This window comes from Hylobates moloch, unplaced genomic scaffold (assembly GCF_009828535.3).
Source record: "Hylobates moloch isolate HMO894 unplaced genomic scaffold, HMol_V3 SCAFFOLD_6, whole genome shotgun sequence".
Classification (NCBI taxonomy): domain Eukaryota; kingdom Metazoa; phylum Chordata; class Mammalia; order Primates; family Hylobatidae; genus Hylobates; species Hylobates moloch.
In genome coordinates, this window is record NW_026652281.1 from 35,190,850 (window position 1) to 35,216,165 (window position 25,316).

Consider the following 25,316-nt stretch of genomic DNA (forward strand, 5'->3'; position numbering starts at 1 on the left):
TAGGGAGGGGATCAGAAGTTGTTTAAGGCATATCCAATTTTATTCACCTAACAGACATCCAAATGGAGATAACAAGTGATAAGGTATATTTAAATCAGGGGTAGGTGAGGTCTGGAGACATAAAGTTAGGGGCCATTTAAAATAGATATTTAAAGCAATGACTATTTGAGATCCACTTAAGGAGTAAGTATACATAGAATTAAGGTCTTAAGGATTGAGACCTAGCAGATTTCATATTTGCAGATTAGAAAAAATGAAAAAGATCTTGCCAAGAAAACCAAGAAGTTAGAGCTAGGGAAATAAGAAGAAAATAAGCCAAGAATGAAATACTGGAAGTTAACTGAGTAAAATATTTCAAGAAGAAAGTAATCAATTCGGGTTTAGGTGAAAGAATAAATACTTGACATCTAAATCCCTTCCAAGGAAGGGAAAGACAAGAGCATATACACAACACATACACATAACAGCGTTTTTGCACATAATTGTCATATAATCACATAGCTCTTCAAACTGCAATGGAGACATTAGCTTAAGAATCTGATTTAACACAATATTTATTTCTACTATGCTATGCTAGTAAGAAGATCCTGATTTGTGCATTTGAAATAAAATAAATACTCCTAAAAAATAAAATTTTTGTTTGTGCAATTATTGGTAGTACATAGGTTTGAATTAAACTATACTTCCACCACAAATAACTGCAAGGGTAATTTTTTAAAATTAAAATAAACTTACCACTAACATTTTCAGTTAAAATGAGATGAAAGACCTGAGCAAAGGCATCAATATCTTTATGTAGCCATACATCAGAAAGACAAGCATCCATTTCCTTTACTAACCATGGTTCAAGGCAATTCACATCTTTTTCAGTCTACAAAAAACAGTAAAAATCATAAATTATCATAAATTACCTAATAATGTAACATTTGCTTGCAAAGAACATAAGATGGCCACAATGGCCATAAGGCTACTAATCCTGATACTATAGCAAAGGCTTTGACATAAAAAAATTTCTCCTTTCATCACAAATATTATCACTCACAATACGGTATCTAGTCCTTATATTCAACTTTTATCTGAGAATGAGTTTCTCAACAAAGGACTATGATCAGTCACAATGTTAACTGTGCTTCCAATATGATGTTGTTAAATGCACATACAGATCAGTAGTTCTCTCTCCCAACTGCACATCAAGGGAAGTTATCACCTGGAGCTTTTTAATACTGATGCCAGGTCCCACCCCAGAGCAAGTGCATCACAATCTCTCGTTGGTAAGGTGCCAGATTCCATAGGGCTTTAAAAGCCCCTCAGGTGACAGAATGTACAGCCAGTCTTAAGAACCACAAATATACATGGTCAAAATGCTGTTCCATGACCCAAATAAGTCTATACTATATGTTTTTATATATAGCATGTGTTATAATCCTATAAACGTATAAGATATATATCATAATATACATAGTATATTTAGTGTGCATATCTATAAAGATGTTAAATAACAATTTTTATTACCAATTTTTAAATATTCTCTAAAAGTATTTTTAAAAACTCATGGACAGTTCATTTGGATACATTACAACTTTAAACACTGGTAGAAAACTGCAAGCATATCTGCATTACATACTATCACATGCTCAAAAAAAGGGTAAATTATTTTTTTAAAGAGTAGAAAGTTGCTCTGAAAAACTGGTTGTAGTCTAAAACCAAGAGAATTACCATTCAACTATGCAGTAAAAAATTACAATCTCTTGGCTGGGCACGGCGGCTCATTCCTGTAATCCCAGCACTTTGGGAGGCTGAGGTGGGTGGATTATGAGATCAGGAGATCAAGACCATCCTGGCTAACGCAGTGAAACCCTGTCTCTACTAAAAATACAAAAAATTAGCGGGACACAGTGGCGGGCGCCTGTAGTCCCAGCTACTCGGGAGGCTGAGGCAGGAGAACAGCGTGAACCCGGAAGGCGGCGCTTCAGTGAGCCGAGATCACGCCACTGCACTCCAGCCTGGGCCACAGAGTGAGACTCCACCTCATAAAAAAAAAAAAAAAAAATTATAAGCTCATAAAATGTTCTTTAACCTACACAATTTTCACACAAAATATCAGTGGGAAACCAGGGAGTTCATACCAGCTGACTGAAGACAGCATCACCACCATCATCCAGGAAGTCATACTCATCAGTCACATTTAGAACAGTTCTCTGCCTCTGAGATTCAGGCTTCAAACTATTTTCTTGAGCTGAGTACCATTCTGTAAGTGTGGTTTGTTGTTTCTCTTCTAAATTAATTACCAAAGAAAGAATATGTAGACAAATCATTTCCTTTTTGAAATGTATTCCTTTGTTTAAATAAATTATGTGAATCTGGTATCTCTTAAAAGTTGGTCTTATTCTCTAGTTACTTTTAAAAAGTATATTAAGAATATACAATATAAAATGTGTTATGCTGAAACATAAAGACACATGAAACTGCTTGAAAACTTCATTGATATGGTTAGGCTTTATGTCTCCACCCAAATCTCATCTTGAATTATAATCCCCAGTTGTTGAGGGAAAGACCTGGTGCGAGGTGATTGGATCATAGGAGCAGTTTCCCCCATGCTGTTCTCATGATAGTGAGTGAGTTCTCGGGAGATCTGATGGTTTTATAAGCATCTGGCATTTCCCTTGCTTGCACTTCTCTCTCTTGCTGCCATGTAAAGAAGGTCCTTGCTTCCCCTTTGCCTTCCATCATGACTAAGTTTCCTGAGGCCTCCCCAGCCATGCAGAATTGTGAGTCAATTAAACTTCTTTTCTTTATAAATTACCAAGTCTCAGGTAGTATCTTTACAGCATTGTGAAAACGGGCTAATACATTCATGTATTCATCTATTAATAATAGATGTAGATTGATAATAGATATAAACTTATAAGTCCTACTAATAAGTTTACTTCTAAGTAAGTCCAGAATTAAGAGTATTTTTATCCATGTTAAATCTATTGTTTAAATCAATGACCAATATTCATACAGCACTTTGTAGAAAACCATTTGTTGAAGTTCTAGCACCATGCTAGTTTTTCGCGATACAATTATATATAATTTTCATCTTCAAATGTTTCAGCTGGACCTGGTGGCTCATGCCTGTAATTCCACTTTAAGAGGCTGAGGCAAGAGGATCGCTTGAGGCCAGGAGTTCAAGACCAGCCTGGGCAGTATAACAAGACTGCGTCTCTACAAAATATTTAAAAAATTAGTTGGGCACAGTGGTCTACATCTCAAGAGGATGAGATGGGAGGATCCCTTGAGACCAGGAGGTCGAGGCTGCAGTGAGCCATGATTGCACCACTGCACTCCAGCCTGAGTGATAGAACAAGACCCTGTCTCTAAAAAAATTTTTTTTTTTTTTTTAAGTTTCAAGATCTAGCAGTTTTACAACTTACATATCAGTAATTCAGTGCTGCCCAGTGAAATCAGCATTGCTGATTACATGTTTCAAGGGGAGAATCCAAAGGAGTTCAGATTTTTGTCCAAGGGCATACAGAATAAACAAGGTATCAAAGCTTGAAGCCAAGTCTTCTATGATGAATAATGAAGTTAAAATTAAGAAAAAGAAATCTGAACCCTAATTCAAAAGTTGAAATATAAGTCATTACAAGAGATATATTAACAGGTAAATAATGCTAAATTCAAAGTATCAATGAAATCCTGTAACATCATCAAGATTTGGAAAACTCAACATTTTTATCAAAGTTGAGTTTGTTATTACTCACATACTACTTTTTTCGCTCCCTCCCATTCACTTCCCAGTCCTTCCCTGTGATATGCTGTGGGCAGCCAGCATATACTCTTCTATCTCCTTAAAAGGTGGCTGAATCTTTGGATACAGACACCTCAACTCTGGCACCCACTTTCAGTTTCTCTCCATAGATTATAACTTCTGGACACAAACCGGAAAGCAAAGGTATACTTGGGACAATATTCCAATACAATGTTACACAATTATATACAAGAGAAAAACACTTTCAAGTGTCCTTGTACTTTCACAATGTAAAGGTGGAGTCAAAGTCATTATCAATAGTAATTTCTTTTATATTTCTTTTATTAAAAAATTTACCTTGCTGTTTTTCCTTTTTGTATTTTAACATTTCTTTGTTTGTATATCCAGTTGTTCTTAAAATATCTTCCAGAAACATTTCTTTTACTTCAAATGGTCTTCCCTGTACTAAATAATAAAAAAAAAAATTAAATACTCAACTTGCATCTTAGAGAAAATTCACATAAAAACATGAAAATCCGAAGTTAATGAATCTGAGTATAATATCCAAAAGCAATTTCACAGTTCAAGTGACTCTTATAATATTGTCCTTTAACTATAACTTTGACTTACAAACAACTATTAGACAACTGTTCATGTGCTTGGGTTTTTTCCTCTAGTGTTTACTACCTACTTATCATGTGTCTGGCATCGATATCATTTGTATTATAAGCAGAAATGGTAAGAGTAAACAGAGCTATTTCCTGTTCCCTGGAGGCAAGCTAGCAGAAGAGACAGAAATTAATCCAAAAATCCAGAATATGAAGGTAAATATAGAGTTGTGAAAAGTCCTGAGATACAAGACATCATGACAGTATATAACGGGGGATTTGACAGCATCAAGAAAAGTATCCTCACTAAGAAACTGAGAAACAAGAAGATAAACAAAACAACAAAGCCATATGAAAAGAATAAAAAGTGTATAATGACGATGAAAAACAGCATGTGCAAAGTCCCTGTGCTAGAAAGGAGTTTCAAGGACCTAAAGGTGTTTCAAGGAACTAAAAGGCCAACTTACTTGAAAAATGGTGGGAGTGGGCGAATGGAGAAGGATATCGTTCAAGATGAGGTAAGAGGAAAAGATAAGACTTACTAAGGGTTTATGTCTTTATCCTGAGGTAAAAGTCATTCAAATATTTAAGTTCAGGAAAGTGCTCGACATCATCAGAATTCTACTTCAGAGAAGACCACTCTGACTGCAATATGGAGAACGGATTTAAAAGACAGCAGAATGCTACGTCAAACCAAGTAGCAGCTACTGCAATAGTTCAGGTTAACCTGAATGAGATTAATAACAGTGAAAACCAAAAAGAAGCAGACAATTTCTAGAGCTAGTCGGGAGGTAAAATCCGTAGAACTCAGCATTATACTGGATATGTAAAAAAAAATAAGAAAGTGTCAAATATAGTCCTTGGATGTCTGGCTTGCAAATCTGAATGATAATGTCATTCTCTGAGGTAACAAAGAAAGCTGAAAAGAACAGGTTTGCTGGTGGGAAATGGGGTTTGGTTTTAGGCATGTAAAATGAGAAACGAGCTTTCAATTAGCATAGGTACAGATCTGATGTCCCTGATCACCCAAGATTATTACAAGGAGTTAAGAACTTATAGGTTTGTGATTCAGGTGATTAGGTCAATAGTAGTATGATTAACTAAGACAGGTAACACAAGAAGAGAAAAGGGTTTTCCAGAAGAGATGAAGTATTCAGTTTGGGGCATATTAGAAGTATCTAAATCCACAGCTCTGGAGAACAACTGAAAATATTCAGAAGTCATCAGTATAAAACAAAAAAACAGAAGCCCAGAGCATAAATGAGAGCTTCCAGGGAAACTATGCATCTCCAAAACCTAGTAGAGTATAGCATGGGGCAGGAAATGAGGATGGGAGTAGTGGGAAAGGAAGGAAGGAAGTCGGAACAAACAGAAAAAAAAAGGAAATGGATCAAGGGAATAATTCTAGAGAAAACCATTATTTAAGCACCACGTAAAAGAAGAGAAGCCCACAGGGAACACTGAGAAAGCATGGCATATAATGAAGAATGAGGTTCAGAAGCAGCAATGTTATCAAACAGATTACAGCATCTGAGCATTTCACACAAAAAAAAAAAAATAGAGAGAGAGCCAACAATAAAAGATACCACAGAAAAGTTAAGTAAGATTTTTGCCTAAAATTTGAGTATCAGATTGGCAATTAGGTTAATGTCAAACGACACTGGTAAAAATTCAAACAAATAACCCTATACACTTCAGAAATGTAAATCATTTCAGCCTTTTGAAAAGTAAAATGGCAAAAGCTGTTAAAATTAAAAATAGATATACTCTTATTTAGCAAATTCACTTTCAGAAATCTATCCCTAGAAATCCAGTACATCAGGACATATGTAAAAGGATGTTCATTACAACACTGTTGGCAGGGGCGAGGCGGGGGATCTAGAACCAACTTGAATATCCACAAATAAAGAAATGGTTAAATAAATACAGTACATCAATATTATGAAATACTTTATTATGCAGCTGCTTAAAATAAAGAAAGAGATCCAGGGTTACTAAACTGGAAAACTGTTCATGATAAAGCAAATTGCAAATAATGTATTAGCCATGTGCTCATTTTTATAAAACCAATTTTTGTAAACGTTATAAATGTGTATATATTTGCATACATTTTTGTGAGCATGAAGAACGAATACATATAAAACACTGTCAACATCCATAAATCATAAATCCATAAAACCAATTTTTGTAAATATTATAAATATGTATATATTTGTATACATTTGTGTTCTTACATTAAGTAAGAACGAATATATATAACACTGTTAACATCCATAAATCAGAAAAGTAGGACATAGAACAAGGATAGGGGCAATTGTGAACTTTTTCTCTATATGTTTTTGTATCATTTCATCGAAGTAAACAGAACTTTTGTATTTTTATTTATTTATTTTTCGAGATGGAGTCTTGCTCTGTCACCCAGGCTGGAGTACAGTGGCACAATCTCGGCTCACTGCAAGCTCCACCTCCTGGGTTCACGCCATTCTCCTGCGTCAGCCTCGTGAGTGGCTGGGACTACAGGTGTCTGCCACCATGCCCGGCTAATTTTTTGTATTTTTAGTAGAGATGGGGTTTCACTGTGTTAGCCAGGATGGTCTCGATCTCCTGACCTCGTGATCCACCCGCCTTGGCCTCCCAAAGTGCTGGGATTACAGGCGTGAGCCACCATGCCCGGCCTAACTTTTGTATTTTTTGAAGACGAATTTATCATTTTTTTAAAGACTGGTGGCAAAATCAGTTTTTAATAAAGGACAAGGGCAAAAGTTGTTTTAGCATTTTCAGAAGTGAATGTGAAGTAAAACATGGGAGTATAGACTACTTTTCAAAGATATCTACCAATAAAGGGAAATAGTTACAGGACAATTTAAGAGGGAACACAAAGTGAAAATAAGGCATATTTCCTTTTAAGGTAAGAGAATTAGGCTCACTACACAATACCAAAGAGCTGTTGATAGAAAAGGAGAAGTTGAAAACAGAAAGAAGTGACAATTAAGCCTATTTCAGGGGGAACGGTATTAGATGGCCTCTACTTCAGAACATTCCCCAGTTTCTGTTAGGATAAATAATGTCCAAAAGTGTTCTTTCATAAAAATTATAGAAGAAATCTGACAATTTAACTTACTATATATCACTGGACAACTTCCAAAATATCTTATAAAGAGATTTACATCCAAGGCAGCACTAGAAAGAATTAGTTTCAAAGTTGGGTGCTTTTGCAACAAATCTCTTAACTTTGTAAGTAAAAAATCACTAAATCGATCCCTTTCATGCACTTCATCCTGTAGTAAACAGAAATAAAACCATGGAACAGTTAAAACATTATTGATGACTAAGTCTTTAAAACAATGGCACCACTGGGTTTCACACTAGTTCAAATTAAATGTGGACAAGACCAATCAATATTCATGAAAATTTTGTATTACAGGAATTTCAGAATAATTAGACATTAACAATGAAATGTAGATGACAAAGTAAAGTTGTCCCTTGGCATCTGTGGGTGAATAGTTCCAGGGCCTTCACCCATGCCAAAATTCATGGATGCTCAAGTCCCTGATTAAAAAAAAAATGGATAGTATTTGCAAATATCCTATGCAAATCCTTCCATACACTTTAAATCTTTTTTTTTTTTTTTTTTTTTTTTTTGAGACGGAGTCTCGCTCTGTCGCCCAGGCTGGAGTGCAGTGGCGCAATCTCGGCTCACTGCAAGCTCCACCTCCCGGGTTCACGCCATTCTCCTGCCTCAGCCTCTCCGAGTAGCTGAGACTACAGGCACCCGCCACCACGCCCGGCTAATTTTTTGTATTTTTAGTAGAGACGGGGTTTCACCGTGGTCTCGATCTCCTGACCTCGTGATCCGCCCGCCTCGGCCTCCCAAAGTGCTGGGATTACAAGCGTGAGCCACCGCGCCCAGCCTCATACACTTTAAATCTAATGCTAGATAAATAGTTACACTATATTCTTTAGGGAATAACGACAAGAAAAGTCTGTACATGTTCAATACAGACACAATATTTTTTTAAATGTTTTCAACCTGCAGTTGTTTGAATCCATAGTCATGGAACCCACAGATACAGAGAGCTGTCTATATTGCCCTTTTTTCCCACAAAATATAAAACTACAAAAAATTATAAGTGAAGTCCAATTTAATGTGCTTTTAATACATAAAAAATCTATTTAAATATGTTTCTTTTAGCATCAGACCTTACGAAGTGCATCCTTTGGTTTGGGTAAGTTTCTAAAAGCTGCTTATTCCAAGCTTATAAAACTTAATCTAATTTTTTTTTGACACAAACTAGATAAAAGCTTAGAATTCCTTAACAAACGGGTAAACTCATCAACTTAGTTCATCAGCAGTTAGTTAATTTAGCGGCTTAATCATGGAGTTTATTAGTATATCCCTATCATTGGGAAATATATGATATTAACGAAGGGATCAAATGACCAAATATAGAGATAAAAGAAAACTCCCTTTTCTGAGAACTCTAAGTGCATGCATCATTTTCATATATGAAAAGCACATTTTTTAAAACTACCTGCTTATTTTATTTTCCCTCAATAAAGTCTGATGGTTTTATTATTTTTGTAATACAAAATATTTCTAATAATTATAGACAAAAGAGAACTTGATCATTACAGCCTGTTCAAAAGAATAAGTTGGTTCTCTTTTCTACCCTATTCCGAAAATGTAATTATGTATTTAAATTTTTTGAGACTATCCTGAAACGGCATATGTATTTAAATTTTAAGCAATCTGAGTTACATATGACAAATTCAGCAATATTCTTACCACGATAACATGTGTCACAGTCGACAACGTACTATCTCCTGCCATCAATGTACGAAGCAATACTCCATTAGTACAAAATGTCAGAAGTGTCTTTGGAGAAACCCTTTTAAAAAAAAGCAAAATAAAATGCACAATTGCAAGTCTTTCATGTAACTAAAATATAATCACATTAAATGCTGGCCTCGTACACATTTTAATAAATATTACTAATATAATAGTGTACTAGTATGTACAGTTTATTAGTAAAGCTATGTGGTTTTGCAGTTATGTGAAACTGCCTGACAACAGCCTTTTATATTAAGTGACATATTTTGTTAAAGAACCTAAGCTGCTCTAAAAACAAAACAAAACCTTAAGTACTTTTTGCTTGCGGATAAAGTATGTTGCAAATGGAATCAGATTTTTTAATCACCACTGTGAATAAAAAAAGTACTACTTGTCAAGAAGGCATTACTAATACTACATATACTGAGTATCCCTTATCCAAAATGCTTGAGACAGAAAGGATTTTAGGTTTCAGATTTTTCCAGATTTTAGAATACCTCCAGTTGAGCATCCCAAATCTGAAAATCATAAATCCAAAATGCTCTAACGAGCATTTCCTTTGAGTGTCATGTTGGCACTCAAAAAGTTTTAGATTTTTTAGCATCTTGGATTTCAGATTTTTGGATTTAAGATGCTCAATTTATACTACTACTGATAATAAATTCACTAACAGTTACTGAGTGTTCACTATAAACTTCACATCAAACCTGTACTCTAGATGCTTTTCTTTGACTCATTTTATAGATGAGGACACTGAGGCTCAAAGAGGTAAAATAACTATGATCACGAAACAACGAAACGGAATTTTTTTTTTTTTTGAGACAGAGTTTCGCTCTTGTTGCCCAGGCTGGAGTGCGATGGTGCAATCTCAGCTCACCACAACCTCCACCTTCTGGGTTCAAATAATTCTCCTGCCTCAGCCTCCCGAGTAGCTGGTATTACAGGCATGCACCACCAAGCCCGGATAATTTTGTATTTTTTTTTTTTAGTAGAGACAGGGTTTCTCCATGTTGGTCAGGCTGGTCTCGAACTCCTGACCTCAGGTGATCCACCTGCCTTGGCCTCCCAGTGTACTGGGATTACAGGCGTGAGCCATCGCGTCCTGCCTGAAATGGAATTTTTATCTATGGTTCAAAGTCTTTTTCAAACTCTTCATTCAATACTTCTCTAGATTTAGACAACTTCAATATCCTGATGTAGACTTACTTGGAGCAAAATGATCATCTAACTTTTCAACTAACACATCCTCTATTTTTAGTGAAATATACATAGTCTTTTTTAAGCATGATAAAAGAGAAGATACATGAGAACTGTTTTTACCTGCTTTCTAATCGGATCTGATAACCAATTGTTTGACCAATCCTTTCCCTTCTCTCTGCGGCAACTCTTTCAGCCACAGCAATAGCTGCCAATCGTCTTGGTTGAGTACAAAATATACGGCAGGGGATACCATTTTTAAAGCAATCATCTAAAAGGAACTGAGGAATCTGAAACAAAAGTTTTAAAATACTGTAAGATGACATGATCACATAGTACAAAAAAATATAAGTGAATCAACTGAAAAACCATTAAAGAAGTTCTATAACAAGTCCAAATATAATCATAAAATCAACAACATTCATGTAACTAGTAATCAGCTAAAAAATGTAATTTGAAAAGATCTTGCTCACAATAGAAACTAAAGCTAAAATATCTAAAATCAAATATATCCAGGAATATTTAAGGTTTACATGAAGATTATAAAATGCTACTGGAAAAACATAAAAGAAGACCTGAATACATAAAGAAAATATGCCATATTCATGGATGGGGATAATCAATGCTGTAAAAATGTTAACTTCTCCCCAAATTATTCCATAAAGTCAATGAAATAAAAATAAAAATTCCAGTGGGATTTTTTTAAATAATGAAAAGCATAGAAAATCAAAAATAGCCTATAATCCAGGGTTGTAGATACTTTTTTATAAATAAAATTCAAACAGGTTGGAAAGATTTAAAATCAAAATCTTACCTACTCCCTACCACCAATGCCCTTATATCTTCTCCATAAAAGTAACTACTGTTACTTATGAAATCTTTCAAGAAAAAAAAAGTTTTACACAACCCAGAATATTTGCGTATATGAACGTTTTTTATCCATGCAAAGTAATGACTGTACTTAATGTGTGTAATTTGCAGTTTTCACATAACATACTAGATCTACCTAGCCCATTTTAACAGCTGCATATTCCATCTCATGGATATGCTATAATTTAACAAATGATTAAACATTTAAGTAACTTCCAGTTTTTTAGGTTTGTTATTGATGTTGTTGCTTGATATTATAAACAACACTTCAGTAACCGCCTATCTCCAGAGTTTTAGAAAGATATATGTACTAGCAGTGAAATCACCAGTAGCGAAAATGCTGAGTCAAGGAGTAAATAAATTTTTAATTTAGATTTAAAAAATTATCAAATTGCTCCCCAAAACAATTTATACTCCTACCAACAAAGCAACAAAGCAGAAGAGCTGCCTTCCAACACCCATACAAATACTTGGTATCATCAATTTTTTAACTTCTGCCAATCTTATAGTTAAAAAATATAATTGTTTCTATTTTCATTTTTTTAACTGTGAGTAAAAGAAAACACCTTTTCATACATGTGTTAGCCCCTAGGATTTTTTTTTTTAAACTTGATTAGTTCATCCAGATGTGGGGGTTCGGTCAGGATGGTGAGAGAAATTGTAAAATTATAGGAAATAAACAAAAACCCTCTTGGAATGCCTGGGGGTTTGCATAAAGTGTTTGGCTGAAGGCAGCTGAATTCTCTTAAAAGCTGAGCTCCTAGACACAGAGAAGTTTATCTAAATAGCCTGTTTACTCATGTGGTCCTAAGACCAACCTTTAATCAACCGCCGGTGCATAACTGCTCTCTACTCAGGAGGTCCGCAATGTCAATTACCCTCTAGTGGTGTCTACTCAAGACCTTTGTCATTTAATCTATACTGAATAAACGTGAGCTTCGCTGGCTGATAGGGCCGCAGCTACAACTCTTTAGAGCACCTTCCTTGGTGTCTGTGAGTGGCCCAGACCAAACATCTGTGTCAGTGTATGTCTCTCATCCATCACTGGGTCAGGGTCTGTGGGTCAGAACCCCGCATCCAGAAGCATAAATGCATAAGTACCACCAACAAATATTTTAAAAGAGAAGGTAAGTGTATCATTTTCAAACTACAGAAAATCAAAGAGATCTTCTGAAAAATCCTAAAAGAAGCCAGAGAGGGGGGAAAACCCTTACCTACAAAGGAACCAAGGTAAGAATTACATCCAAGTTTTCCTCAGACACTATGCAAGAAAAGAGCGGACAGAAAGAGTTGGGGGGGGGGGCGGGCAGAGGGAACAGAAACACCATCCTAGAATTTTGTACCTTGCAAAATCATCCTTCAAAAATGAAGAAGAAATGAAAACTTTCTCAGATGAATACAAATTGAGGGAATTTGTTGTCAGTAGACCACAGCCTTGCAAGAAATGTTTTTAAGTTCTTTACAGAGAAAGAAAAATAACATAGGCCAGAAACTTGAATCTTCATAATGAAAGAACACTAAAGAAGGAATAAATGGAGGTAAAAAAAAAATTTTTTAACTTTTATTTTTTGTAATCTTAATTGATCTAACACATAACAATTGGTTCAAAATAATAATAGCAACAATGTAGTTGATTATGTATGTATTTATCTTATGTGTGTGTACATGTATGTTTACGCATGGTTACATATAAGTGAAATGAATGACAGCAATAATACAAGGGACAGGAGGGAGGAATTAGGGTTATTTTCTTATTTAAGGTACTCACACTACCTGTAAGGTGGTATAGTGTTATTTAAAAGTGGACTTGGTATAGTTGTGAATGTATATTGCAAACTCTAGGGTAACCACTACAAAAGGTAAAAGATAATGAAGAAGAATATTATGCTTACACTGTAAACAACAAAAAGCAGAATCCTAGTGCAGGAATAGATAATGAGATTGAAGATACATAAGAAAAATTTTAGAAACAGACCCTGGTACTATAGAAAGTTAGTATTTGGTCAAAAATAGCATCTTAAATTGGGTAGGGGAGGTGGGGGGAAAGGACAGATTTTTAAATAAAAGTTGTATTTGAGCTGGAAATAACATGAAGAAAAAGTAAAATTCCTACCTGATATAATACAATAAAATAAATTTCAGATGAATTTTTTAAACAATATAAAACTATTAGAATAAAACATAGGAAGAGCCAGGTATAGTGGTATGGACCTATAGTTCCAGCTACTTAGGAGGTAGAAGCAGGAGGATCCCTTGAGGCCAAGAGTTCAAGGCTACAGTGAGCTATAATCAACTCTGTGAATAGTCACTGCACTCCAGCCTGGGAAACATAGTGATACCCCACCTCTAAGTAAATAAATACAGAAAATGTCCATTAATCTTAGGGTAGGAACTGCCTCTCTTAACATGCCCCAAAGCCCTAGAAAAATATCGACAGATCTGACTAAATAAAAACGTAAAACTACTGAACAAGATACCATAAACGAAGGTAAAAAGTAAACAAAAAATTGGGAGAAATCATTTTTAAGATGTTTAACAGTCAACAGACATGCATCTATAATATATAATAAAGCACTCTAAAAAATAAATCAAAAATTAATAAGCCAAAAAGAATAAAAATAAGGAACTCAGAAGATAAACAGTAAGAGGCAAATAAAAGATAACTAAGAATCAACAAAATGCAAGTTAAAATATTATTTTTTGCTTATCAGCTTGAAAAACATTTAAAAAATTATATCCATTCTTGCCCAAGCTTTACAGAAACAAGAAATTTCAATACTTTCAGCACAGAAATATGTTAACTCTTTTTGAGAGTTATGGAACATAACCAGTGAATCTAGCTATTAAAAATTTTAACTGCCATATCCTTGATCTGGCATTTCCACTTCTAGGAAATTTATCCTATTGAAACATTTCTACAAATAAGCAAAAGAAATATTAGGATACAAGTAAGTACAATATAAGAGAAAGATTCCTACTCTATCACTTCTTAGCTATGTTAACTACAGTAGATTAACATCCGTAAGTTTTAATTTTTATTCCTCATCTGTAAAAAGATAAAACCTCCATGTCTTGAAATTATTGAGAAGTTGAAATCAGACAACTCTTATATAACTCAGCAAACAGTAAAGTGTCATTTTTCGCCATTGTTTATTATCATTACAAAAATGTTCAGGAATACTGTGCAGTTGTTTAGACAAAGAGGCATATCTATAGGCAATGACTTGGAAAAATATCCAAATCTGTTAAGTGAAAAAAAATCAAGATGCAAAATTATGTGTTCTTAGCCTATGTTAAAAAACCAATATATAACAATGCTGTAAAGAGAATAAAAACAAAACATACAAACCCCCCACCACCACTACCACCAAAAACAAACAAACAAACAAAAGCCCACGAGCATATATTTGGAGATTCTGACAGTAATGCAGTGACACAGGGTGGCAGGAGAATTTAAAATCTTTCATTTTCTGGCCAGGCATGGTAGCTCATGCCTGTAATCCTGGTACTTTGGGAGGCCAAGGCAGGTTGATCGCTTGAACCCAGGAGTCCGAGACCAGCCTGGGCAACATGTTGAAACCTCGTCTCTACAAAAAATTTAAAAATTACCTGGGCATGGTGGCATGCACCTATAGTCCTAGCTACTTGGGAGGCTGAGGGAGGAGAATTGCTGGAGCTAAGGAGGTGGAGGCTGCACGCCACTGCACTCCAGCCTGGGCGACAGAGTGAAACCCTGTCTCAAAAGAAAAAAAAAAGCTTCCACCTTCTATAAAATATTTTCCACAATGTTCAAGTTTCACACAATGAACACAAATAAGAAAAAATATTCAAAAATCTCTTAACTTCCTAATACCATTAAAGGCAACATAAAATACTACTTACATTCTGTTTTATTTTATATTTCAAAGAATAAAAACATTAGTATTTTAATTAACTCTTTAAATAGGACAAAATTATTTCTCAGGTTTGAACTCATTAAATTAATAGTTTCTTCTTAAAAAGCAAAGAGTATCATATTTACGAATTAAATTCTCAAGCATCCTTTCACCCCTAGTAAAATGATACACATAATTGTGAAAACAGGCATCCATAATTCTCATATATAGATAGCATTAGCAAGGACATTCAAATAATTTAAACAAAGACCTATTTATTACATTTTATCGAAACTTCCATAATCTCTATTCTATATAATTAGAACTGCTACAATTAATACTTAATGGCAAAATTACTCATCCTAAAAAAATTATAACAATCTAAGACAGCTAAACAAATTCTCTGGAGTAACTCCATGGAATTTCACTTAATCATAAAAGCACTCGTGCTGGGTCAGGCATGGTGGCAGGTGCCTGTAATCCCAGTTACTCAGGAGGCTGAGGCAGGAGAATTGCTTGAACCTGGGAGGCAGAGGTTGCAGTGAGCCGAGATAGCACCACTGCACTCCAGCCTGGGTGACAGACAGAGACTCGGTCTCAAAAAGAAACACTCATGCTAAAGAAAGATCTTGTATATTGTCTTCAGAAAAAAATTTCATCATGTTTTTAACTATTCAGTTTTACAGGATCAAGTTTTAAGGATAAACAGATATAATTCTTTAAAAATGTTTAAGTCCTTCAAATAAAAAACTGGTAAAGTTTATAGTCAACTTCTCCTCCCACCTTGCCTTATCTACTAAGCCTATTAAACTAACCAATATAATCATAGGAAATTTTAGGCAATTGTCAAAAGCAAAATTATGTCCCTAAAAGAAGAAAACCTACAAATATTCTGTTTATTATTTTATCTGAACCTCTATTAAAAGCAAACTAATTTTAGTAATTTTAAGCTGAAATGCTGCAAGAATGTACACAAGAGTCATGTGATGTCATACTTACTACTTCCAATCTGTTATCCTATGAGTGAAACTTCATAAGGAGGTACTTTGATTCTAAAAATGCAAGTCAAACCTATCATATTAATTCCATTCTACAGTCAACTTTATATTAATATTTGTTATTACTGCTTTTACTTTGGTTCGTATATGCAAAATGCTATGCTAGGCACTTTACAGAGATCATCTCTACACCTCACTGTGAAAGGTTGCAATGATTAGTCCCATTTTATAAATGAGAACTCTGGCTCACAGAGGTTACAAAAAGAGCCTAGAACTTCAATAACTGAGGGAACTGAAATCTAAACTCAAGGCCAAAGCCCATCTTCTTTCCATGATACCAAATCACTTTCCCACCTCTGTTTAAATAAAGGCCTTATGCACTAGTTTAAAAAAAAGTAAATTATTTAAAACATTTTCTTCCTACAAATTCTCCAAACACATTCCAATAGTAATTTATTTCTGAAATAACCATTACTATAATAACCACAAGTTTCTTTTTCTGTTTTTTTAAACATACGCAGTGTAAATTTGATATAAAATTATAATATGGGACTATATATATATATATATATATTTTTTTTTTTTTTTCTATAAACAACAAAAAAGAAACAAACCTGTGTGGTCTTTCCAGACCCAGTTTCTCCTACAATCAAAACTACTTTATTTTCCTTAATTATTTTAACAATTTCTTCCTGTTTCTCAAACACTGGTAAAGACTGCCTAAAAGAATCAAATTCGGATTCTCCTCTTTTCACTGGAATCTGAGGTATGCCATTGTTGAGTCGCCCACTTGTCTTGCTCATTTCCCGGTTTTCTTTGAAAATGAATAAAAGAACAAAAAATGTATGATCAACACTGAAAAAGAAGTGTTAAAAATAAAAATAAGTAATTTTTTTTGCCAAACCTAGAAAAACATGCCAAAAGAGATAATTTCTAACATAATTCCTTTCAAATGTTTTCTTCTCTACTCAGTCTATATAAAGTTGTCAAGCAGTATCTCAATTGTTGTACTCTTACACATACTATTCTCACTGAACATGTTACAAATTTCAATATCAATTAGAAAGCGAACCTCTCAGACATATTTCTGGTACATAATGTTTAAAAATCGATAAATCATTCAACAACTACTAAAAATAAAACAACCTTGATAATCTAAATGATTTTTAGGCTTGTTATAAATTTCTATCAATAATTTCATGGAAAATTAAATTTTTATAGTAGGAAATAATGTACATTATACTTATAAGATCACGTACATTACGAAAACATATTACAAAAAAAACCCCATATATGTTTAATGTTATACATGTAAGATTAAGTGATCAAATAGAATAATTATGTGTTAAATATAAGGGTCCTAATGTTAACAAATTTCCTAATGGAGTATTTTAGCCAACATCCACATTTAACTAAACAGATAGGAATAAAGAAGAGGTATGAAATGTTTTATATTCATGTAGCTCAAAATATGTTTGTGTGCCTGTATTTAAAGTGCAAGTTCTTTGATATCTAGGACCACATATTTTCTATATTCTGCTGATCTATTCCAACAGACAATAATAACTATGTAAATTTTATCACTATAGGCAGTAAACAGTTTCCTTACTAGGGAAGTGATCTTTCCAAACAGTAAAATTACATCTTTATTTTATAACCCAAATACATTATCTATCTACCTTTGAGCAACTTAATGTACTGAAGACTCTGTCCAATCTCTTACCAGAGCTAAAGCCCCAGTTCAAAATCTCACTTATTAGTGTGTTATGGCAGCATAATATATGAAAGTCTAGTCCCTGGAGTCAAATACCCGCTCTGCAGTTTATTCGCTGGTTTGGTGTCCTTGAACAAATTATTTAATTCCTCTAAGCCTCAGTTTCTTCACCTGTGAAACAGGGGAAATTCTTACCTTGCAAGGGTTGCTATGAGGCCCCATATAAAGGGTTTAGTATACCGCCTCGTACACAGTTAATGCTCAGTAAATGGTAGCTATTGATATTACTATTAATACTAAAAAAAAAACTTGGTTCAACTTAATGACATGCTTTAACACTGCACTTTGTTTCAAATGTTCACAACTCTTAATAATTTCTAACAAACTATTCCAATTGAGAAATCTTACTTCATCTTGGTTTTCGAAAATAAATCTAAAATGGAAAAAGAACAGTCATCAAATAATAGGGTAAATGAGGAAGCTCCCCAGAAAATACATACCAGCTTCAACTGCAAACACATTTCCTCTTTCTGTTTTAGGCAGAAGTTCTGTACGCTCTTTATTGGTGACAGGAAATCTTTGAATTAGGCTCCTAACAGCATGTTTTGTATTATGAGTCAAATTACAGGTCATCATTGCATGAGCTGTTTCTGATCCATCTTTCTTCTTCACAGTTAGGTATCTATTTGCTCCCTTTCTGAATATTAATAAAAATCATTTGTTTACTATATAAAGTCAACTTGTTCACATATGATGTATGCCTACTTAGAAAATATGTCTCAAGCAAAACACTGAAAAAAATCAAAATGCTTTGGGAGAAGATGCTGAAAGTCCAAAAAAATTCAGTGAAGAAAGACTTGGGCTAAAGTGGCCATACTATTGTCAGTTAAAATTTCAAGTGCTGCAAATCCAATTTTAACTCCACTAAAAAGGCTTACTTACCCTTAAGTGTTAAAGTTTGTCTTTAGCAGACTTCATGGTAGATGAAACATCACCAGTTAATATAATACATGATGGGAAGCATACAGAGGGGGAAAATCAGTCTGAACAATAGAACCTAAAAATGATAATGAAAAATTTATGGTCCATAGCTCAGACTAATATGTCCCAGTGAATGTTTCCACAGTATGTTGGTAATGAGACACTCCCATGAAAACCTGTTAAGAGAGCCAAGTTTAGTGGTTGGACCAAAAAAGCATAAATCAGCATTATTGATAAATAATTTCAGATGCATTTTTAATAAAATATTTTTCAAAGCTTCTGGTTCTACTCTTCAATTATAAGGTAATGATGATTTGTAACTGTTCAAGTTATTTACTGTAGGTATATTGTTTCCTCAACTGGTCCAGGACTGAGCATATCTTTTATGACTTCTGTAGCTCTAAGAGTAGTAGCTATAGTGTTATATACCAGGAAGTTCCCAAAAGTGTTTTGAATGATTTCATAATACATGCCTATAATGTAGCAGTGTAATACTGATAAAGAGCTCAGGCTCCAAAGGCACACAGACCTGAGCTTGAATCCCACCTCTACCACTTACTAGTTGTGGCACTACAGGTAAACTACTTAATGGCTCTGGGCCCAACACAATAGTAATATATACCTCAAAGGATTATTCATATGATTAAGATAATACATGCAAAGTGCAGTATCTGTTGCAGAGTAGACTCTAAATAAATGAAAACTATTATTATAGTCGGAAACAATACTATTTCTTAACTTTTAAAAGTTACCCAAAATATTTCATAAAATGTTTTGCCATTTGTTAATGTCACTATTATAGAAATAATCAACAGAGCCATAAATACAATGAAAAATTTATAACTTATAAAGCAAATTTTATAATTTACAAAGCAAATTTTACACTTTTTCTAATTTTCATTAGATGTAAATTTTGTCAGCAGTATCTTCACCATAAGAGTGATATCAAACTGGGGATTAACCTATACAGTTTTAGCATATAAGTTTTCTAAGTGAGGCTTCCAATTTATCAAGGTTTTTAACTTCTGGAAACTCCTTATTGAATATTTTAATGAATTATAAGCTTTCTATGTTGTTATTTACTCCTTAACAAGTACTTGGTGGTACTTAAAATGATGCTATAAAGATGAAATAAAATTTAACCTGATCTAGAAGTTTTAGTTATTTCCATGATAAATTCAAATTATTGAATTCCAGAAATGTTCTCTGTAATAGGTTCTTTTCCCATGGACCTTCCTGAAACTAAACGACAGTCCTATATAGACTCAATAATTCATCCCCGTTCTGTGATGTTCATTTCATAAAATTTTAACTACAAAAGGCAGGAAGTGAGCTGAAATGAGCACCAGAGCAAATGGTAGGAGGCTAGTATTCAGCTAGTAATAAACTTTCAACCAGTTATATGATCAACAACAAATCATTTTACTTCTCTGACACTGTGTAATGGTTAATTTTAAAACCTTCCTATTTTTAAGAACTCAAAGATGCTTTAATTTTCTTAAAAATCATCTCAGAAAGGTTTTGCTATATTTCACCTTTAATTTTATTTTATTCATTCATTCAATCATTTATCATATATTAACTAAACACTGACTTTATGCCAGGCACTGTGGTACAAGCCAGGAATACAAAATGGAGTAAAATATACCCTTTCTCAACAAGCTCACAACTGAAATAATAAGTTAGATTGAAACCTTCCTAACATAGGTTACCTAATATAGCATTTAGGTATTAAAAACTCATAATAAGTAGTGGGACTACTTAGCCATTACCATTTAAAATTTACTGAATTCAGTTTGAACACATACGGTAGAATGGAAAGATAATATCAACTTGATCGTTTTTACGTTTTAGTAAAGGATTCTACTTGTGCTTTTACTGATCATTCCTACCACAGTCAGCACCACAGTGACACTGATATATCATAAAACGATTAATGAAATTTTTGGTAAAATATTCACCTCATCGTTGTGAGGATGGAAACATTAAATACAGTAGAAATTTGTCATACTACGTAAACTAACAAACTGAGATCTCCTCATTATGCTTTCATTCCAAGATAATTGAAACTATGGTTTGATGATAAACACCGGAATCTTTTATACAAAGCAAAACTGACTAAAAACTAGCTGCACATGTGGAAAAGATGCTAGCTAAGTGAAATTCACAACAGTTTTTTAAATAAAATGTAAACCCCATATGCAATTTTGAAATATAAAAGTAAACGTAATAAAATTACACGAGAGCATCATAACATCTAACTTTCGAAAAGTAAAGGTAACTGATGCATTTTGGCATTTCAATGGCTTCTTCCTTTGAAAGAAAAATGATGCTACAAGTAATCAAATTTGACACAATGTTAATACTAATCAATTAATTTACAAAGGATGTTAGTAAACATTTAAATCAAATATAAACATATGCCTCAATATTCCCTACTTGTAAATCTAAGAACAGTTTAAAAGATCAGCTGAAGAGCCCAAATCTGAAATGACTACTTAAAAAGCTCACAGACACCAGGAGTCCCTTAAAAACAAACAACAACACAACAACAACAACAAAAACAGGCGTTCATTTGATGCCTAGTAAGTACTTAATTTCATATTCCCTTAATTTATATTTCCATTAGGCAGACAGATGCAAAGATCTAGCTCCAAACCACTTTCTCCCCAGTACTGTAATACAGAATTGGAAATGTAGTAAAGTTTGCATCATACTAATTTGTACTCTTTTATGATTACCTAAAAACTAATAAACCAACCAGTTCACTTCATGTTGTCACCAAACTGAGCACAGTTGCTTTCAAGGCATGGTCACGATGCCTACAGTAAATTTATTTTTCTGGGGTTTTTTTTCTTTTTTTTTTTTTTTTTGAGACACAGTCTTTTGCTTTGCTACCCAGGCTGGAGTGCAGTGGCAAGATCTTGGCTCACTGCAACCTCCACCTCCTGGGTTCAAGCAATTCTCCAGTCTCAGCCTCCCCAGTAGCTGGGACTACAGCCACCCGCCACCATGCCTGGCTAATTTTTGTATTTTTAGTAGAGACGGGGTTTCACCATATTAGTCAGGCTGGTCTCGAACTCCTGACCTCAGGTGATCCACCCACCTCGGCTTCCCAAAGTTCTGGGATTACCGGCATGAGCCACTGCACCCAGCCTATTTTTCTGGTCTTAATGAACTATAAGCTAAACTGAAGATGAGATCTATCCAATATTTCTGTTCTAACTCCTCAGAGCACCTACTACACTGCTATGAACTTGATGTGAACATCAAAAAATAATTAGTTAAGTATTAACTGTGTTCAAATCCTGGCTCTGCCACTTGCTAGCTGTGTGATCTCAGGAAAATTACTTAACATCTCTAGGCTTTAATTGCCTCATCTGTTATATAGATGCCAGGTGTCAAAATAGACTCTGCCTTATAAAACTTGTTAAGATCCGTGGTAGACTAGATAAATAAAATGTGGTACATATACACCATGGAATACTATGCAGCCATACAAAAGAATGAGACCATGTCCTTTGCAGGAACACAGATGGAGCTGAAGGCCATTATCCTTAGCAAACTAACCCAAGAACAGAAATCCAAATACTGCATGTTCTCATTTGTAAGTAAGAGGTAAATGATGAAAACACATGGACACATAGAGGGGAACAACAGGCACTGGGGTCTATCAGAGGGTGAAGGATGGGAGGAGGCAGAGGATTAAGAAAAATAATGGGTACTAGGATTAATCCTGGGTGATGAAATAATCTGTACAACACACCCCCTTGACACATGCTTACCTATGTAACAAGCCTGCACGTGTACCTCTGAACTTAAAAGTTGAAAAATAAACTATAACCACACTAGTACACAAATGGAGGCATGCGCTGTCATACATCCTGCTGCATTTAATGTATAAGAAGGAATGAGTGGTCCTTGTCGCTCACTTCTGTGAACAGAAAGTGCACTAAGGCTATGGGAGTTATCCACCTTCAGGTCAAGGTCTATCCTTTCCCTTGTGGTAAATACCAGGCCAAAGATGAATCAGTGCCAAACCAAAGGCCCTCATCCAAATATGAGAATGCTGACTCCTTCTCATTTGGAAAAAAAAAAAGAAAACTAACAGATTATTTTATTTTCAATAATCCTTTTATTCTTGGGAAAACCCAGTTTAAATGTGACCTAATTTTTTATTTTATTTAGCATATTACATCTATGATCATAAGTAAGATAAACCCATAATTTTCATTTCTAGTATTTTCTTTATGAGTTAGGTAGCAAAGTTATACTAGTTTCATAAAAAATAGGAGGTGTCCCTCTCTTTGATTGTCCAAGAAAAACTGAAGTAAAAATAAAATTATGTTTATTTTGCAGCCATAAAAAAAGAATAAGTTCACGTCCTTTGCAGTGACATTGATGAAGCTGGAAACCGTCATCCTCAGCAAACTAACACAGGAACAGAAAACCAAACACTACGTGTTCTCACTCAAAAGTAGGAGTTGAAAAATGAGAACACATGGACATGGGGGGGCGGACATCACACACCGGGGCCTGTCGGGGATTAGGGGGAAAGGAAAGGGAGAGCATTAGGACTAATATCTAATGCATGCAGGGCTTAAAACCTAGCTGATGGGTTGACAGGTGCAGCAAACCACCAGGGCACATGTATACCTATGTAGCAAACCTGCACATTCAGCACATGTATCCCAGAACTTAAAGTAAAATAAAATTAAAAAGAAAAGAAATTATGTTTATTGACTCTTTGATTTAAATTACCTCTGAATGGCATTTGTGTGAGTAAATTTCTAATCTTGATTAAATTTATATGAATTTTTTAAAAAACCATTGTTAGGATTAAATGATTATCCATTTAAAGCACCTAGCATAAGTACACAACAACACTTAATAAATGTTTGCTCCTGCCTCCTCAAGGAATGCAGCCCTGCCAATATCTTGATTTTAAGTCCATGGGACCTGTGTTGTTGGACTTCTGACCTCCAGAACTGTAAGATAATTTTAGCCACTAAAATAAAAGAGTTAACGCCTGTTATTATTGGACACAGCAGGGTTTCTTTTTAGTGGATATCCAAAAATTCACTACCTGACAACCATTTTTCTTATTTTAGCCGGGAGGAGAGAGGAAGAATGCAGTATGCAGCTTTCCAAGACAGGAGGCAAGATGGGCAGTAATCTAAATCTGAAAAGGGGAGTGTCCTTGTAGGTTGGAGCCTTCTGGTCAGGGTGAATAGAGTACTTTGCTACTCTATATGGTACCTATTAGGCAGTGACCTTAGCAGTGACAGAATAAGAGACTTGTACTTGGAAAATCTACTTTCATATACTTCATATTTTCCCATTCTACAGATTTTTAACAAAGTTCATTTTGTAAAATTCATTTTGTCTAACTTGGACTAAAATCAAGATGGGATTTTGTTTTCATTATAAACAAGCCAAAGACTTAGAAAAGTAAGTCTTTAGGACTAAAACACAGTGACCTCAGTGTGACTTTAAACACAACCTTTAAAGTTGAGGAAAAAAAGCAAACAATGATGTGAAATTTTTGGTATGTGAAACTTGACTAGAATTTCAAAGAAAACTTTAGGATATATTAAAAATCACAAAATGGGGCTTTTACTCCAAGAATGTTTTTGCTAAAAGATGAGCAATTACAAAAAATAATCAAAACAGGGCCAAGGCACACTAGCTCAGGCCTATAATCCCAATACTTTGGGAGGCCTAGGCAGGAGGATCACTTGAGCCCAGGAGTTTGAGACCAGGCTGGGCAACACAGCAAGACCTCATTTCAAAAAAAAAAAATTTTTAATTGGCCAGGCATGGTGGTGCACGCCTGTGGTCCTATCTACTTGGGAGGATAGCCTGAGCCTAGGCGTTTGAGGCCATATGAGCTATGATTGTGCCACTGTACCCCAGCCTGGGCAACAGAGGAAGACTCTGTCTCTAAAAAATAAAAATAAAAATAATCAAAGCAGGTAAAATTCAATTATTATTTAGAAGATGAAAAACAAAATCCATCACAAATGACATAATTTTGAAAGAAAGAATATCAAAAAGAAAAAACTGACCAGAAAAAAATTGAAAACTATCACACAAAAAGTCTGGAATCTATTTTTTTTAAATTTATATAAAAAGCCCAAATAAGAGAAAGAGTCAATAAGAAACTGGAAATAGAATCCAGGCTTTCTGCCCTTTACACCAGATGGCATCTCAAATATGTACTAAGAAACTATAATATCAGACACACACACACACACACACACACACACACACACGAAAACTAACTTACTGAGTCAATAAAGTTAATGATAGATTATTTTTTTAAAAATCGGCTGGGCCCAGTGGCTCATGTCTGTAATCTTAGTACTTTGGGAGGCCAAGGAAGGAGGATTGCTTGAGCCCAGTAGTTCAAGACCATCCTAAGCAACATAGTGAGATGCTGTCCTCTACAAAAAATAGAAAAATTAGTTGGGTATGGTGGCACATGCCTGTAGTACCAGCTACTCAAG

At 34.5% G+C, this 25,316-nt stretch overlaps 1 protein-coding gene across 4 annotated transcripts in view; it reads right to left on the minus strand.

Annotated features, from left to right (window-relative positions):
- The window catches only part of YTHDC2 (YTH N6-methyladenosine RNA binding protein C2), an 81,042-nt gene that overhangs the window by 51,387 nt on the left and 4,339 nt on the right, over positions 1-25,316 (minus strand). For 2 of the 4 annotated variants that reach the window (XM_032156648.2, XM_032156649.2), the window contains exons 3-10: positions 18,327-18,523; positions 16,727-16,926; positions 10,493-10,659; positions 9,128-9,230; positions 7,463-7,619; positions 4,091-4,198; positions 2,127-2,275; positions 736-871 (exon numbers count right to left, since the gene is read on the minus strand). In XM_032156648.2, coding sequence (XP_032012539.1) covers positions 736-871; positions 2,127-2,275; positions 4,091-4,198; positions 7,463-7,619; positions 9,128-9,230; positions 10,493-10,659; positions 16,727-16,926; positions 18,327-18,523 — 1,217 coding nt within the window. The remainder of the gene's footprint in view (positions 1-735; positions 872-2,126; positions 2,276-4,090; positions 4,199-7,462; positions 7,620-9,127; positions 9,231-10,492; positions 10,660-16,726; positions 16,927-18,326; positions 18,524-25,316) is intronic. The other 2 variants (XM_058440604.1, XM_058440605.1) reach the window with 2 other exon arrangements.